General features: G+C 38.1%; 1 protein-coding gene and 1 pseudogene across 1 annotated transcript; one reads left to right on the forward strand and one right to left on the reverse strand.

The window, feature by feature from the left end:
• Positions 1 to 1,937: 1,937 nt before the first annotated feature.
• LOC143902732 (uncharacterized) lies at positions 1,938 to 4,800 on the reverse strand (annotated as a pseudogene).
• Positions 4,801 to 5,505: 705 nt separating this feature from the next.
• On the forward strand, positions 5,506 to 8,404 carry LOC143902976 (uncharacterized). The gene is made up of 8 exons (XM_077416267.1): positions 5,506 to 6,855; positions 6,929 to 7,069; positions 7,137 to 7,190; positions 7,249 to 7,317; positions 7,375 to 7,431; positions 7,594 to 7,638; positions 7,703 to 7,807; positions 7,884 to 8,404. The coding sequence occupies exons 1-8, from the start codon at positions 6,823 to 6,825 to the stop codon at positions 8,124 to 8,126; spliced, it is 747 nt and encodes a 248-aa protein (XP_077272393.1). The 5' UTR covers positions 5,506 to 6,822; the 3' UTR covers positions 8,127 to 8,404.
• The last annotated feature ends 10,095 nt before the right edge of the window (positions 8,405 to 18,499 follow it).

The following is an 18,499-nucleotide window of genomic DNA, read 5'->3' on the forward strand; positions in this document are numbered from 1 at the left end:
TGACTCTAACACGTCTGTTTTACCTCTAAATATTAATCCTCGATTCGCAGTTTTTCTAAGATATCTGAAGACTCTTTACATCTTGCCAGTTTTCTTCTGCAGGCTCTAATTGTTTCCTTGCTAAATAATTTACTGCAAAAGCTATATCAGGTCGTGTGGCATTCGCCAGATACATCAAGCTTCCTATTGCTTCTCTATAAGGTACTCTTACAATTTCCTTTCCAATGTTCTTTTCTTCTAATTTACTCGTTTTGTTTTTGTTGCTCATCTTTCTGGTTACCATAGGAGTACTCTGAGGCTTGCATTCATTCATATGGAACTTTTCCAGTACGCTCTCAGTATATTGCATCTGATGAATATTCATATATCTTTCGTCTTTGTTTCGTTCTATTGTTATTCCCAGAAAATTCTTGGGTTCTCCAAGATTCTTCGTCTCAAAGATTTTACTCAACTTCTCTATGATTTCCTCTAATTTTTTTCAGATCATTGCTTGCAACTAACATATCATCTACATAAAGTAATATTATTACTATTTTGCCTTCTTTCCTCCACGTGAACAGGCATGGCTCATGTAGATCATTCTCTAATCCAAGTTTCTTAGCCTCTTCTGAAAATCTCTTATTCCATCTTTTTGGACTTATCTTCAATCCATACAAAGCTCTATTTAATTTACACACCTTAGTCTTCTTGGTGTTTTCATCCACTTCTACTCCGTCTGAAATTTCCATATATATTTCTTCTTCTATGGTTCCATTCAGGAATGCAGTTTTCACATCTAGTTGACAGGTACATAAATTATACTTGTTTATTATTGCCAATATGGATCTAACCAAAGACAATCTTGAAACCGGTGCATATGTCTCTTTCAGATCATACACATTTTTGTCTTTACATCCTCTTATCACCAGTCTTGCTTTATATCTGGTTGATCCATCTGCTTCTAATTTTCTCTTAAATACCCATCTTGAATCTATAATGTTAGCTCGTTTACCATCCATCATCTCTGTCGGTCTATCAACAAGCGTCCATACTTGATTGGTTTCCATAGACTCAAGTTCTTCTATTACAGCACTTTTCCAGTTTTCTTTTTTGCTGCCTGTCATCGCTTCTTCATATGTCGAGGGTTCTCTATGTAATGATGCCATAAGACATCGACTCAATTCATCTTTATTCTCTATATTCTGTTGAATATTTTTCACAGTAGTACAATTAGTAAAGCTAATATCTTCTATTATTCTCCGCACATCAGTGTCTCCATTATCTTCTAATTTTCTTTTGGTTTTACTTCTAGTCATTGGAGTTTCACTTTCCTTTCGTTTGACCTTCTGTTTCTGTTCTTCTAATTGGGTTGTTTGTTTTTTCGGTCTTCCTCTTTTCCTTTTCTCAGGAATCTCTAATTTTTTTCTCCCTTTTTCTCATTTTCTACGAATTCTTTCATCCAATTTTTGTCTGAGTCTTTTTCTTCTTCTGTTTGACTATTTTGATATACATTTTTATATGTTATCTTTTCATTAAATCGAATGTGTCGGGATTCTATGAATTTTCTTGTACTTGGATGCCAGAGTATATATCCAGTGTCGGTATATCCCACCAACACACCTCTAATAGCTCTCTTATCGAATTTCGACGTAGGCTTTGGTACTCTTGCATATCCAATGCATCCGAATCTCTTTATTTGCTCAAAGTGACAACTCGTTTCTGGTGAAAACTTTTTCAACGGGATCTCGTATTCTATAGTTTTGTGTGGAGATCTGTTGTACGCATGCACAGCAGCGTCAACTGCCAACTCCCACATAGTCTTTGGTAATCCCGAGTCGAACATATATGTTCTTACTTTCTCTTGCAATGTTCTGTTGAACCTTTCTGCAACTCCATTATGTTCTGGAGTGTACGGTGGCGCAAATATGGCTTCTATCTTTTCTCTTATTAATACCTCTTTAAAAACACCTCCCGTGAATTCCTTGCCTTGATCTGACTTCACATAGCATAACTTTTCCTCTTTTCCTAGTAAATTTCTGGCGGATATTAGATATTTCTCTAGAGCCTCTCCCGGTTCATCTTTTGTCTTCAAAGAGTAGGCTTTTGCAAATCTAGAATAGTCTTCTATGAAAGTGATTATAAACCTCTTTTGTCCTGGATAGGATGTAGGTTTTATTGGACCCATGATGTCCGTATGTATTACCTGTAGTGGTCTCTGTGCTCTATCTCTGTTTTCTTTAAACGGCAATTTTGCCATCTTTGCCATTATACATACTTCACACTCTAATATGAAGTTATCAAACTTCACATTCTCTAATCTCTTTTCTACTCTTTGTAATTGTTTTAGGTAGTTTAACGATGCATGACTTAATCTAACATGCCATAACATTGCCTCATTTATTTTCTCTAGTTTCTTTACTTTTTCAATTACTGAGCTTTCACACATTTCTTCTATATTTTCTATTGTCTGTATATCCTCTAACTTAATGACTTGTTCGAGTTCAGCATTATTGTATTCTATATCTTCGTTTTCGTTCACATTTGTGAGCTCTCCTTTATTCTCCCTCCCAATCGCAGAGCCAACATTGTCTCTTTCGTCTAATTCTCTCTCCGAAATTGATAACTCATTGCTCTGTGTGTTTGTCTGCGATTGTTCAGGAAGCTCACTATGTAAAACAATTTCTGCTCTACATCTGTACACAACACATTCTACATTTTCATTATCCTCTATATTATTGTTTTTAACCTCAAATTGTATAATCCAATTTGGTTTCTCATAAATTCTTTCAAAAACTATTTTATTTGTCAGTTTATTGTGAACTTTAAACACTTTATCATCTAAATAAATACTGAACCCCGCATCAGCCAGCTTTCTTGAAGATAGTAAATTTTCAGATACTTCCTTCGTTGCAATTACATTTGTTAATTTAATGACTTTCTTTTCTTTCTCATTTGTTAGCAACAAAAGATCTTCTTTACCATCTATTAAAATGTCTGCAAGCTCATTCTTATTCGCGCATTTAATAACTCTATTATTACATTTTTCGAAATTGGACAGAATAATATTCTTATTTACAATATGATCCGTAGCACCCGAATCTACAATAAAATTGACTAACTCTTTCGAACTTTTTCTATCTTTAATTAATTTAATCATGCGTAATTTACCTTCTTCTGATTTTTCTTCTTTTGCTGTTTTTGTTAATATAAGTTTCTTAGCTGGTTGTATCTTGGTTATTTTTCCTTTGTTGTCTACTTTTTTGTGCTTTTTTGCGCAAATCTACCCTTTTTGTTTATATTTTTATTAACGGTTTTATTTAAATACCTCTTTCCTCTAAATTTGTTCGCCTGGGCTCCAGCATTAGGACAGCTGTCACCCTTGTGTCCTCTGACTTCCTGACAGTAGTAACAAAACCAGGCCCCTAGTGCTGCCAACGGGCAGTCTTTTGCCATGTGGCCCATCTTGTTACACCTGTAGCACTTTATTTCCTCTACGGCCGTCCTCTGCACCCTGATTTCGGGTTTCTCGGTTTTCTCTAATTTTTCGCCCTTCTTCTCTGCCTCTAACTGCATCATAAAAGACTTTATTTCATCTATTGTCATTTCTTTAAGATTCGATTGTCCTCTAATCAAATCTACATTTCTCAGTTCTGATACATTAACTGACACAGCCTGATAAAATGCAGATCTAATTTATTGTTCTGCGAGAGATACCGCATCTTCGCATGATTCATATTCTCTAATTATTGAATCGAAGCGTTCGCAAAAATCACTTATTTTTTCGTCTTTTCTCATTTTAATTTAATAGAGTCTAGTTCGTACCGATGCATGAGTAACGTTTACTTTACTTTTTTTATAACTTCTTAATTTCTTCAAAATTTCTTTTGGATTTTTCTCATGTAAAATCCTTTTATGATAATTTTCATCTAAATGATTGATTATTATATCTCTAACTAGACTTTTTCTCTTAGCAACTTTTAATTCGGAAAAATTTTCTGGACTTTTAATGTTTGAATCTATTACATTTAATAAATCGTTATTCATTAATTCGGATTTTAAATAATCCATCCAAAGATCAAAATTGGATTTTTGCGTCAGCTTATATTCTCTTCTAATATGCAACCTTTGACTGCTTAGTTCTGCTTCTATAGTGCGTTTAATTGTCTCTAAACTTCTATCTTTTTCAGCGGAACAAACTCTTGCTTCATCTAATTTTCTCTTTCTAGACTCTACTTTTAATTCTTTAACCGTTGTTATATTATTCTGTACTGAACTTTGCGTATTTTTATTATTTCCTTTAAACGTCTAAGTTTAACTCTTTCTTTCTCTAAGTTTAAACGAGAGACTTCCACTATATTCTCCATCATCTCGGTGGCTTTCGTCATTATTTTGTCCAGCATCTGCATCGAATTGTCCATTTTTGCGACCAATTTTTCTTGCCTTTCATATAACATTTTAGTTCCAATTGGCAGTACTGGACGGTTCTCTTCCCATGCTCTGGTCACATCTATATTCTCTCTGACTTTAGGCCTGTTCTTTTTCGGGATTACACCTCTTGTTTCCGTCTCCTCCTTTTTATCTTTTTCTTCTATACGGAAGTTTAAAATTACTATTTTTATTTTCTCTGAATGCATATATATATTATTTTCTAGACTACTTTATTTTCAAAAAAAATACTCTCTTACCTCTATCTTTTCTTATTGTCTCCTTGCTATCTCTTTCTCTTTCTATTACCGTGATGATGCTACTATCGCTGTCGTAGTCGACCAGCGCATCTTGGCCTTCTTCCTCTACCGGAAGATTCTCTGTTTCTTTTTTCATCTATATCGGGATTTAAAGCGGGGAGCACACACTTCTGCACAACGCATAATGCGTAAGCATAAGAAAACTGATTGGTCCAAATACATGTGCATAAAAAAATAGACCAATCAATTTTCTTATGCTTACGCATTATGCGTTGTGCAGAAGTGTGTGCTCCCAGTAGCTAAAGAATATATGCTTCTGGCCTCAGGCCAAATTGCGGGGGTCGGGGGGGGCGCGTTCCCCGCGGGGAGAACGCCATAAGAGATGGGCGAGGGGGGTCCGGGAGGAGCAGCTGGTGGGGGTAAGAGTGGGGGAAAAAGAGTGGGGGGGGACAAGTAGTGGGGGAAAAAATTCACTTCTGGCCTCATTGCCTCAAGGTACTCTGGAGGGGAGCGGGGAAAGGGGGGTACCGCGATACCGACGGTGCGCGAGAAGGGAGCGTCGTCGATCGCGGCGAGGCGCGTACTGTCGCGTCGCTCGGGCCGAACGTGGTTTCCGGCCGCCCGTTTCTTAAACGGCAAAAATCACGAGTCGTCCTCCCGCGAGAGGGAGCGTCGATCGCGCGCTTCTTCGTCCCAACGGGCCGGACGCGGTTTACCGACGTATCGAGAGAGACCGAGAGAGTTCAAGGTCGCTGTCGGCGTCGCATCCTCCTTTTGTTTTTCTTTTCTCGAGCGACGCGGCGAGCGGTCGTCGTGTCCTCCCGCGAGGGAAAGCGTCGATCGTAGAACTTTGCAAAAACCGGTGTTTAATTATAAAAATTAGAAAACCGATTGTAAAAATAAGCGAACCGCTCGTGAGGAATCGTTGCAGATCGGATTCGTGGAGAGTCGACGTAACGAGATATCTGATCCGTCGCGAAATCGGAATCGCCGATCGCCAATCGAACTGGAGGTTTTTCTATTGCCAAATATATTTGAAAAGAATAGAGGACGGTATTTATACGTCTAATTGATTTAGACCCGACAGCGGTGATAATGTAGCAATAGCAATGTGCGTACTCGCGAATGAACGATCACCGTTATTACTCGTCCCGAGGAATCAGACGGCGAATCGCGCTGTTACGAGCCCATGCCCGCGTTCTCGTCGGATTTGGACGAAGAATCGGTGAGACTCGAAACATCGTTATCGTCAAACGCATGTGCGTTGGTGGTGTTGAAGGAGGACGCGCGATGGAATCTGACGACTCATCATTTGCGGAGAGAGATCGGAGCGCGAACTGTGCGCGAGCGCGCGTGGATAGAGACGACGATGGTAAATTCCGCTAGGGCGCACGATTATACGCGTAAATTGTCGCTCAAATATCATCATTATTATTATCAGACGGTGTTCGGAGGAGAGAAGCTACGTAGGATTTACACCTGCGGGTCTCGTCGTCTTTTCGATCGAGTGAAATTCTGTGTTCCCGAGGGTGAAAGGCCCTTCTGGATAACATGCAGAAAGAGTGCGACGAATTGCTCGCCGCGGACGGATATCGCGCGTGTTTTTTTTCTTATAAATTGGATAAATAAACATATAGATACGCGCATGTGTATCTCGAGACAAATATATATCTTATTTCATACTTTTTTTCTTTATTCGTGGACGATTCCTCAAAGACGCGTAGAATATCGGGGAGGAGGAAGTCGCGGTAAAAATATAAAATTGTAATATGTAAAAAAAGTATAAAATTGTAATATGTAAAAAAATATAAAATTGTAATATGTAAAAAAAAAAGATATACGCTTCTGTCACCGATATCGTGTTTCCATTTATCGCTCCCTATCCCACCCAATCTCACGCGCGTTCGCTCACTCGCGCTGGGAAAAAAAGCGTCGACGATCCCGGCGTATGAGTCGGTTTAATAAAACGCATATTTTCCTCTATGCAAAATGCTATTTTTAGTATATTTTGTTTACCGCAATATCCTCCTTTTGTTGCACTGCCTCGATATATAAAGAACTCCCGACTAGACTTGGGTGTAGTCAATCCACAGTCTTTTGAGACAGCGACGCGAAGTCTTTTTTAAAAAAAGTACATTTGAACAGTGACAGTGCCAAGATGCGTTTGCAAATAACGTATCCGTGTGACGGTGTAAGTGTTTTGTGTTGCGCAATAATAAAAAAATTCTGCGTAATAATTTTGTGTAATATATTTTTATTTTTAGTACATAAAAGTTGACAAATTGAAGATTGCAGAGGTGCCTCTGCAAATGGGGATGAACGTTACGTTCACTCCATACGAGGAATCTTTGCAAATGAGATACCTATTTGACGATATAACATTTGAGGTGCCTGTGCACATGAAGGTGAGTACATATTATATAAGGTATACGATTTAGTATATCCAATATATTATTAAATAATTTGTTATAGCCTGACGACGTTCGCGAGCCTATTCCGGCGACGTATATAAATTTCATTCCAGAGGTACGTTATATTTGTGTGTTTTTTTTTCTAATAATATATTTCGTTTAATTTTTTACAGCATGATGTACATGAGAAGACGTTATTTGAAAGGACGTTTGACGAATATAAAAATTTTACTAGATTTGAGGTACGTGATTTGTGCGCGTGTGATGTTTTAAATATTTATATATAATTGTTTTTATAGAAGGAAGGTGCCAATGAGAATCCAGCCGAAATACACGTGCATTTCGGCACGTCAACAGTGAGTCGTTTAAGTAATATTTTTTCTAAAATATATAAGTAGGGAAAAAAGTAATTTGTAATTATCGTATACATGAATGACTCATGTTTAATATACAATTAGAAAAAAGAATTATTTAATTATCTGTTAGTAACTCACACTTAACATGTTTTTTTTATATAGATATTCCGATATGACGAAACAATAGATGCCACGCTCCTACCAAAGGTGTGTGATAAAAAATGTTTATGAAATTATTTTTAATAAATTATTTTTTATAAAATATTTTTAGTGGGTAATAGACGTTCCGGGCACGGGGATGTTACACATTTATGATACGATACAGCGGGAGATGCAGTTACATGGGAAGACATCTCTGGTCTTTTGCCCGCCGGAGGTTAGTATGTTCATTATTAATAGCATACATAATTTTTAAAAGCATATATACAGTATTCAATAATGTGTGTTTTCAGCATGTTATTTCAACTCACATCAGTGTAAAGGGCTACGTTAATAAAGACCTACAAGCGTGGACACAAGCGGAGAAGCGGTGGCGACAAAAAGACGTCGATTATTTGTGGTACGATACGTCGTACCGCCGAGACATCGCGGCCATTTACCACGTGGCGGATGTTTTTGACCTGACGCGTCTCTTCGGGCTCCAGCTCTATGAGGAGGAGCCTGAAGAACGAAAAGACGTCGATTATTTGTGGTAAGATACGTCGTACCGCCGAGAAATCGCGGCCATTTACCACGTGGCGGATGTTTTTGACCTGACGCGTCTCTTCGGGCTCCAGCTCTATGAGGAGGAGCCTGAAGAACGAAAAGACGTCGATTATTTGTGGTAAGATACGTCGTACCGCCGAGACATCGCGGCCATTTACCACGTGGCGGATGTTTTTGACCTGACGCGTCTCTTCGGGCTCCAGCTCTATGAGGAGAAGCCTGAAGATTGGAATCAAAATAAACCTTACTATTTATAATACTTTTTATAATACTTTTTATAATACTTTTTTATAATACTATTTATAATACTTTTTTATAATACTATTTATAATACTTTTTTATAATATTTTTTATATTTTCATAAAAAATTACCTTATAAATATATACAAAATATATTATAGAAAATGAGCGTCGATGTCAATTTTTTCCTATTTCCATGTGCTCTATCCCACCTACGTTTTTCTCTCTCGATCTTACTCGCGTCTTCTCATACGCATGTTCTCTCAATCCCATTTATCGTAAAATGGTTTTATCGTATAGTAAAAAAATCAATTCCGATGAATGTGTACAATTTTTTATTAAGGTAGTTCGATGATGAAACAACTTTTTGCCAAAAAAATGATATGTTTTATATCGACAGAATGAACTTTCATGAATCGCTTAAGCCCAGAAGAAAAGATAATTCACTTTCAAATTATGTACATTTAATGATTTTAACATTGGTCTAATAGGAAAAAAAGAGGTATTTTTTTCTATGAATAACACAAGTCTGCGAAAAAAAATCTTTTGCCAAGAATGTTCAAACGATATATATCGATGAAGAGAGGACACAATGAGAAAGCCTATAGTTGAAGGTGAACACGATCCACCGTACAGTTTTTTAATTAATGTTGAAAACTAGTCAAGCGACGCGTTAACACACTTTATTTTAATCTGTTTTAGGTAAAATATTATTTTTACAACCTAAAAAAATTACTTACTAATGGTCTTTTTTTACGTTGTCATAAAGCTTTGCGATGCGTTATTCTATTCTTTTTATAATCATATAAATAAAAAATTGTAAACATTGTTTTGACCTCAGCCTTTCATCATCGAACTACCTTAATAAAGTACACGTTGTGTGTCTAAATATTTTTTGTTATAATACAGATGCCTTATCTATCCACGAATTGTGCGAACTGTCCATTCCCAACCATTTCACGTACACCTGATTGCCGCGCTTACGCAGGACCTTTTCCACGAGATAGACGTCGGAATTGGAGACGCGCAACAACTCGTGTTCGTAGAACCCTCCGGCTATCGCTTCCCTGCGAATGTCCTTCAACAGATACGTAACGGGATTGGTCCTTTGCACTCTGGCTATGCGAAAGATCTCGGTGGTCCAATTGGGTGTGTAGCCCTTCTCAAAAATCGTTTTGAATTTGCTCACGCGCACCGGGTCGTCGACTCGAAACCTCGCCGGCGCGGCGATCTTCGCGCGACTGTACACCGTGCGCAGCAGCCTTTCGGCGACGGTGGGCGTCACGTCCGCCGGACGCATTCCGATCGTTCTGTGTCTGCGACGATTGTAATTCGACAGGAGGCTCGGCAGCGAGTCGATCCATCTGTACGATCCCTGAAGCGTGAAGAGCTTCCACATGACGTTCTTCAACGTGCGATTGAATCTCTCCACTACCGACGCTTTCATCACCGAATACGTGGAGCAGTGATTCACCTTGCGCGCGTCGAGGATCTCGCGCACGTCGGCGTTGTAGAATTCCTTTCCCTTGTCCGTCTACAGATTCTCAGGGCACCGCGCGTCCTCGCGAAAGATCTTTCGCAGAGCAGTCGCGACCTCCTTTCCGCTCTTGGTCTTGAGCGGGATCGCCCAGGCGTACTTGCTCAGCACGTCGATGACCGTCAGAATGTAATTGTTACCCACGTTTTGGCGCGAATAGGGACGCATCTCGACCACGTCGGCCTGCCACAGATCGTCGTAACCGCGCACCACGACGCGGCGACGGGGGAAAGTTCTTCCTCGCCGGCGCGTGCAGTTCCACCACGAGTCTTCGTTTCTCCACGAGTCTTCGTTTCTCCACGCTCATTTTTGTTTGATAATCCGTAAAACGGTTTTGATCGCGACGAGTTCGACTTCGAGCTTATCTGTCACAGCAACGAACTCTTTTTTAAATTCTTTTATTACATCACTCAAAGTCTTTCCGAGCTTCGTGATCGCTCCCTCGACGAAGCTCCTGTTGGCCGCGTCGGCGCCGACCTCCGGCGCGGCTACGCGTCGTATCTTGCGTCCCGACGCGTCGTAGGAATCCTGAGCGTTCAAACGGAGCGCGACACTTTCCAGCGCCGCGATTTCGTTCCCCAATTCTCGGATCGCGTTGTTATTTTTAATCTCTTCGATCAAAACGCTTTTCAGTTGCCCAATCGCGCCCTCTACGCAGCTCCTGTTCGTCGCGTCGGTGCCGACCTCCGGCGCGGCTAAGCGCCGTATCTTGCGCTCTCTCGCGTCGTAGGATTCCTCGTCCAAACGGAGCGCGTCGTTCTTCAGCGTCGCGTTTTTTTTCTCGATCTCACCGGTCACGACTTTCCTGAGCCGTTCAATCGCGTCCTCGACGTAACTCCTGTTCGTCGCGTCGTCGCTGTCCTCCGGCGCAGCTACCCGCCGTATCTTGCGCTCCCTCGCGTCGTAGGAATCCTCGCTCACGAAGAGCGCGTTGTTGCGCGCGTAATTGCGCAGAGACTCGATCGAGGAGCGCAATCTCACCGTGGACGCACCGTCACCGTTGCTCCGATTCGTCAGAGACATGCCGAATTTGTTCACGAACATCGCGCGCGAGGAGGCGCCGGGAGCGCGCCGCGATTCGTACTGCCGTCGCGATCCGCGCTACCAACATATTTGTATTTTTTTCTCTACGTGAAAAAAAAACAACGAACGATGTCGTTCCTCTTCACACGCGCCTATTCCACAAAACAACGAACGATGTCGTTCCTCTTTACGCGCGCCTATTCCACAATTTCCACAGTGTACATTACGATCTACCGAGTGCGCAAAAATGGTCGGTCGCGAGAACGCGATAAACATTGCGTACCGCCAAATGCGTAAGAATGGTCGGTCGCGGTACCTCTTAATTGAACAAACAGAGAAACGGCGAACGATTGACGAGAGAGCGAGACGGGGAAGGAGCGATAACGCGGAGACGCTTCAGCGCGAATGACCCGACGAGCCGCTGCGGCGCGAGTGAGCGATAACGCGAGGTGCGGTTACGAGCGATAACGCGAGTTGTTCTAATAATGTTTTTTTTTTTACGTATTGTATAAATATAAAAATAACATTTTTATAAATAATGAAAATTTTTTTATGAAGCATACGGATATTATAACATAAATTTATACGACTACATGCAACATAAATTATTTTACTGTAAACACCCACTTTTTATAATTACTAGACACTACAGACGCGCGCGCTATTTAGCTTTAACGTTATGCTATTACTATTACACTACAGACGCGCGCGCCATTTAGGTTTAACATTATGCTATTACTATTACACTACAGACGCGCGCGCTATTTAGCTTTAACGTTATGCTATTACTATTACACTACAGACGCGCGCGCTATTTAGCTTTAACTTTATGCTATTACTATTACACTATTACACTATTAACCCACCTTGATACACACACACAACTGACAAAATATACAATGACAGCTGCAAATGAAGTAAGCGCAGCAAGAGAACTAATCGGCATCGCGGAAAAGTGACAACAATACCTACGACATGCCCTTTTTAGAAGAGGAGTCACTATATAATTACCTATCTCCGATCCGCTGACATTTCGCGTGGCACTTCGATCCTTGCGTGACGCGACCAAAATTCAGAATTAAACGATTTTATATTTATAATAATGATGAGAGATCGCATTAATAATATTAACCTCGCGACACAACGCGAGCTGGGTGTAAACGGAGAGAACGATGCGTAAAACGGCAATCGCAATCGTCAAAAATGGCTATGATATGAAATTCAGAGGAGCAACACGCCAAAATATATTTGGCAATAGAAAAACCTCCAATTCGATTGGAGATCGGCGATTCCGATTTTCGCGACAGATCAGATATCTCGTTACGTCGACTCTCCACAAATCCGATCTGCAACAATTCCTCACGAGCGGTTCGCTTATTTTTACAATCGGTTTTCTAATTTTTATAATTAAACACCGGTTTTTGCAAAGTTCTACGATCGACGCTCCCCTTCGCGGGAGGACACGACGACCGCTCGCCGCGTCGCTCGAGAAAAGAAAAACAAAAGGAGGATGCGACGCCGACAGCGACCTTGAACGAGTTCGGACGCGCGATAAAAAAAAATATTATTCGCGAAACGTACGGTTCGGGTGAACGAAGAGAGCGGTATCCTCTCTCTCTGTCTCTCTCGATACATCGGAAAAACCAAAAAGTAAGTAGCCAATCGCTAACGTTGTACATCGGAAAACCGCGTCCGGCCCGTCGGGACGAAAAAGCGCGCGATCAACGCTCCCCCTCGCGGGAGGACACGACGACCACTCGCAGCGTCGATCGAGATGAGAAAAACAAAAAGAGGATGTGACGTCGACAGCGACCTTGAACGTGAGTTCGGACGCGCGATAAAAAAATATTATTCGCGAAACGTACGGTTCGGGGTGAACGAAGAGAGCGGTATCGTCTCTCTCTCTCTCTCTCTCTCTCTCTCTCTCTCTCTCTCTCTCTCTCGGGCTCTCTCGATACGTCGGAAAACCGCGTCCGGCCCGTCGGTACGAAGAAGCGCGCGATCGACGCTCCCCCTCGCGGGAGGACACGACGACCGCTCGCAGCGTCGATCGAGATGAGAAAAACAAAAGGAGGATGTGACGTCGACAGCGACCTTGAACGCGAGTTCGGACGCGCGATAAAAAAATATTATTAGCGAAACGTACGGTTCGGGGTGAACGAAGAGAGCGGTATCGTCTCTCTCTCTCGGTCTCTCTCGATACGTCGGTAAACCGCGTCCGGCCCGTTGGGACGAAAAAGCGCGCGCGGTCGACGCTCCCTCTCGCGGGAGGATGACTCGCGATTTTCGCCGTTTAAGAAACGGGCGGCCGGAAACCACGTCCGGCCAGAGATGCCAATTTCGAACCTCTGCATGCAGCCAGCACGTGTGGAGGGGATAGCTCGGCCGACTTCGGACGATTGGAAGAGCGCAGACATACATATCTGCCGTCTCTTTCTTCCCCGAGCGGCTCGAGCTGTAGCTATAGCTAACGCCAGCCGCGAGAATACGTTACCGACGTATCATCTCTTCAGATGATAATACCATATTATGAGATACATATTAATGATGATAATACAGATGATAATAAAATATCCCTTCTCATCCTAGGCGCGGGACACTATCGTGTCTCTTAATTATTGTACAAAAAGCATAAAGTTAATTAAAATTAAAAAAATTGTTAGTAAAATTTATTAATTAAATAAATTAGTAAAATTGTAATTTATTCTGTAAATAAAATATAAATTAAGTAAAGAAATAAACAGAAAAAGCGTAAATAATTGAAATCCACTCTTGGCCAATATGTACGCTGTTTTCTAAAAAAAATTATGTTATTAATTTTGACATACATACATACACACACACACACACACACACACACACACACACACACACACACACACACACACTATACATATTGTTGTAATAAAAAAATTAAATAATTAAATAATGACTATAATTTGTTTATTATATTTGGTTTATTATAATAAATTAATAAAGAAAAATGGAAAGTTGTAAAATATTTATTTTTCTTAAAATTATTTAATATTTATTTATAAAATGTGTACATTTAAGTTTTATGCTTATAATACTGCAATTTTTATCATCAAATTTTTTAATATGTCATCAGCAATATTTATAATTTATAAATGTATATTTAGGCACAATATAAAAGATCAGTTCGTATTTTGTTTCTTATTTTAAAATTATTTTAAGTAGAATCTTAAGGCAATAACATAGTCTTTTCATAATAATGTCTGAAAGATATACTTTAGATTATCTTAAAAATGAGAACAGATTATAAATACTGGCCTAAATCACATTTATATAATTCTATTTCATTGTATGATGTAATAAATTGATCTCTTGAGTTGAATTATTATTTATTAAACAAAAAGTCACTAAGTTAAATGTTTAAAAGACTTTGTTTATGTTTATTTGTCGTTACTCGTTTTGATTGGTATACATTAGAAAAAATACAAGTATTTAAAAAAATATAAATAAACCAAAGTTTACGTAGCATTGCAAAGGAACGTTTTGTTGTCTTGCTGTCCTTGCTGATCGCCACGTACTGTAGGTTTTCTCCAGTCTCGCAAATCTTCTCACGGTATTTTCCAATATTTCCAATTTCTGTTTCTTTTACTTCTTTTCTTAATTTTTCTTCTTTTTTGTTTATATTTCTGCACTTGTATTTTTCATTTTTCTCTGTCTTTCTCCCTTCTCACAATTCTTTTGCTATTTTATTTCTATCTTTCCTATTCTACTTTTTCTATTACATTTCTTATTCAACATGGAAACATGTGATGAAGTGAGAAAAAGGCCGAAGCCAAAGTTTTCACAAGCTTGGCTTAGCGACGATCGCTATAAACTTTGGATACGCCAAGTGTCATCGGATAACACCCTTTTTTATTGCAATATATGCAATAAAAATTTCTCATGTTCATCATGTGTTTCCAGGCATGCGGATTCTGCGTGTCATAAAAATAATATGAAAGAAAACGTTTTGTGTACTAATAATGAAAATGTACAAGATAAGAAAAAACAGTACACAAGAACATTTAGACCACAATGGCTCGATATACCAGAGTTTAAATTATGGTTACGTGAAGCAAATGATCCCCAATCATTCTTTTGCTTGATTTGTGATAGAACAATTTTTGGCGGTCTATCACACATATATCGACACGCAGAATCCGAAATGCACAAAAAAAAAAGTGATATAGAAGCGAATAAATCGAACAAAAATTTAAATACACAAAATGATGAAGAGCAAAATTTGACATACGACAAGAAAATAAAAGCAGCGGAGATCCGAGTATCCGCATACATTGCGGAAAATAATATTCCGTTTCAAATTGCAAATGGACTTGTCAAGCTTTGCCAAAAAATTGGAGATGATCCCAAAGTTTTGAAAAATTTGAATCTTGGTCGAACAAAATGCACAAATATCCTTTCGAATGTTTTGTGCCCGGTTGAGGAAAAACGCGTGATAAAAAATATTCAGAATACGAAATTTTCTGTTTTTATTGACGAAACATCTGATATAACTAATGACAAATGGATGACGTTTTTTGTTCGATATGTTGATCCCGAAACGTTAGACATTCGGTCACAGTTAGTTAAGTTAATTAATATTGATGCCAAAGATTGTAGTGCAGAAAAGTTATTTAATGCATTTAAAAATGAAATGTATAAACATGAGATACCATTTTCCAATATTATTGCATTAGCATGCGACAATGCGTCTGTTATGACAGGAAAACATTTATCTTTTAAAACCAAACTTGAATCAGAATGCAAAAACTTATTAACATGTTCATGTCCTTGCCATTCCGCTGCACTGGCTGCACACGCTGCATGCGCCAAAATGCCTGATTTCTGCGAAGAATTTCTCCGAAAAATTGCAAGTTATATCAACAGTAGTCCAAAGCGTTTAGCTATTTTTAATGAATTTTGCGAATGTTTTCAAGATACCAGTCACAAAATTTTGAAATTATGCGAAACTCGGTGGCTTTCGCGTTATTCATGTATTGATAGAGTTCTTGAGTCATGGAATTCACTAAAAAATTTTCTTTATGAAATGGTCGTAATTGAGAAAGCAAAGTCTGGGGAATATTTATTATCTTTAATGGAAAATGCAAATACAAAAGCGTACTTTTTATTTTTAAAATATATTTTAAATTTCTTCAATTCATTTAATGCGTACTTTCAAGCTTATGAGACACGAATTCATTTATTGCAATCTAAATCTGTTAATTTTCTCATGCAAATTTCTGAAAACTTTTTAAAGCCGGATTTATTAAAACATTCGCTTACAAATATTTCATTTCGCGAAAAACAGAATCACAAATCTCTTATTGATATAAATTTGGGATCAGAATGCGAAGAATATCTTTGCAATTTAGTGGAAGAAGGACATGCAGATGTCACAACTATTAGACAAAATTGTTTGCAGTTTTACGTCACTGCTGCCGAGGAAATTAGAAACAGATTACCTGTAGATAACGTATTTTTACATAAATTACAAGTTTTTCAACCGCACGTAGCTTTATTTGATATTAACCGAGAAATATCCTTTAACGATGTTACTTTTATCGCAAAAACTTTAAGTGGCTTTAATGAAAATGGGTTAAAAGAAGAATGGCTTACGCTGCATTCCGATTTTACTGTAGAAGAAAAAGAAAATCTTGCAAAACTCAATTTTGATAACATGTGGAAAGACATTTTGAAACGTTCATCCAGTAATCATCCTAAGTATCCAAATTTAAAATTACTTTTAAATGCAGTAAGAACACTTCCGAATTCAAATGCAGATCCCGAAAGGGCATTTTCTATCTTAACCGGTCTGAAAACAAAGAAACGTAATAGACTTTCGTCGACCACGATAAATGCAAATTGTGTATTTAAATCAGCGTTGAAGACGAGGGGGGAAACAGCCTTAAATATGATTATTGATGACGATCATCTGCAGCGTATGTCAACAAAAACATTATATGCTCCTGCAAAAAGAAAAATAAAAAGCAGTTTGACATTATACGCTGCAGATGATCCAAATATTGCGGGCCCCTCCTCGTCTAATGATACGCAATAATAATGTCCAAAAGATAATAACATTATCTTTTGGACATTATTATACATATATTACATGAATAATAATGTTTAAAAAATAATTCTCTCTCTCTCCTCTCTCTCTCTCTCTCTCTCTCTCTCTCTCTCTCTCTCTCTCTCTCTCTCTCTCTCTCTCTTTCTCTTTTTAAACATTATTATTCATATAATATAATATATAATGTATGGATATCAAAGTCAGAATACACAGACAGAGAGGGTTTGGAGTCATAAAATACTGTGGGAGTGACGAACCACGGGGTCCTGATCTTTACCTTTGACACTACCTGAACTTTGTATATCCATATTATTATTTTAAAAATATTAAATGTTCCATTTATTCGCTTTTTCTCTCTAAATTTCTTGGATCAAATTTTTACGAAATTCACTCGAAAAATAAAATAATATCCGTCACTCAAGGTAGGGTGACTTTTACTCCTATAAAGTAAAATTCTTTCTTTATTACAATTATACTCATTTTAAGAGCGAATTTGTTCAGTCTAAATGATATATTCAACAATTTACTTGAAAAAGAGTGAGCAATCCATTCTAATTGACTGGAACATTGATTTGTATGGATTGAAAGTTTCCTCTATGGATGTAGTTAAATATTTGGTCTTATATAAAAAATGAAATGTTATTCCGTTTGAAGACAGTATTATCAGCATAACATCATTTGCTTTAAATGAAGCTCACTGGTTTCGAGTGAAATTTTATTCCAAGAAATTTAGAGAGAATTCATGTTTGACTTAATATAATGCAAGTATTTAAAATAGAAAAAGTAATTAAATTTTATTATTAAAACAAAATAGGGAATTATGTTTATATTTTGCCAAGGTATATCTTATTTAAAATTATGTGATTTTGTGAATAAAAATGTAAAGCAATTTGAAAAGAGACGTTTTATATGAAAAAAAGTTGTAATTTAAGAGTTTTTTAATATTCCGAAAATAACGTTTTTAATTTATTATTCATTGTATGTACATACGTTGAATCCTCGTCAAATACTTCGTTCAAATAGGAATCATTTTATTCTTTATCAATATTTATTATTAAGATATTCTTTCTTCTACTAAAAATATATTTAAAGAATGCATATTTTGTTGTCTATTGAAGTACAATTTTTATTGCAAATTTTATTGCAATTCTAATAAAATATAAAATTCTTAAAAACATTATTTCTTAAATTTTTCAAAGAATAATCTTATCAAATGCTATTTTAAAGTTAACCTTATATTTTTTTGAAAACAACGAGTACCGCCGACATTAATGTCGTCCACAAAAAAGTACAACTTCATCAACATTTTAAGAAACAGAAAAATACTGAAGAAAGCAAGAAGTAATCAAATAAACATCATGCTTTACGAAGATGAAGAACAAGATGATATTTTATAAAATGATTAAGTTGTACCGGAGTCCTAGTGTTGTAGACAATAACACAGTCGCCTTACCCAAGGCTACGGGTGAGGTCCACAATGG

The sequence above is a fragment of the Temnothorax americanus genome, unplaced genomic scaffold, assembly GCF_048541705.1.
Source record: "Temnothorax americanus isolate GAGA-0224 unplaced genomic scaffold, ASM4854170v1 Scaffold102, whole genome shotgun sequence".
Taxonomy (NCBI): domain Eukaryota; kingdom Metazoa; phylum Arthropoda; class Insecta; order Hymenoptera; family Formicidae; genus Temnothorax; species Temnothorax americanus.

Bases quoted from the DNA above. Each gene is read 5' to 3' on its own strand.
- LOC143902976 (XM_077416267.1), top strand. From the start codon at position 6,823: ATGCGTTTGCAAATAACGTATCCGTGTGACGGT. The intron at 7,070-7,136 runs GTGAGTACATAT...AATTTGTTATAG, and splicing joins AGGTGCCTGTGCACATGAAG to CCTGACGACGTTCGCGAGCC. The intron at 7,432-7,593 runs GTGAGTCGTTTA...TTTTTTATATAG, and splicing joins TGCATTTCGGCACGTCAACA to ATATTCCGATATGACGAAAC.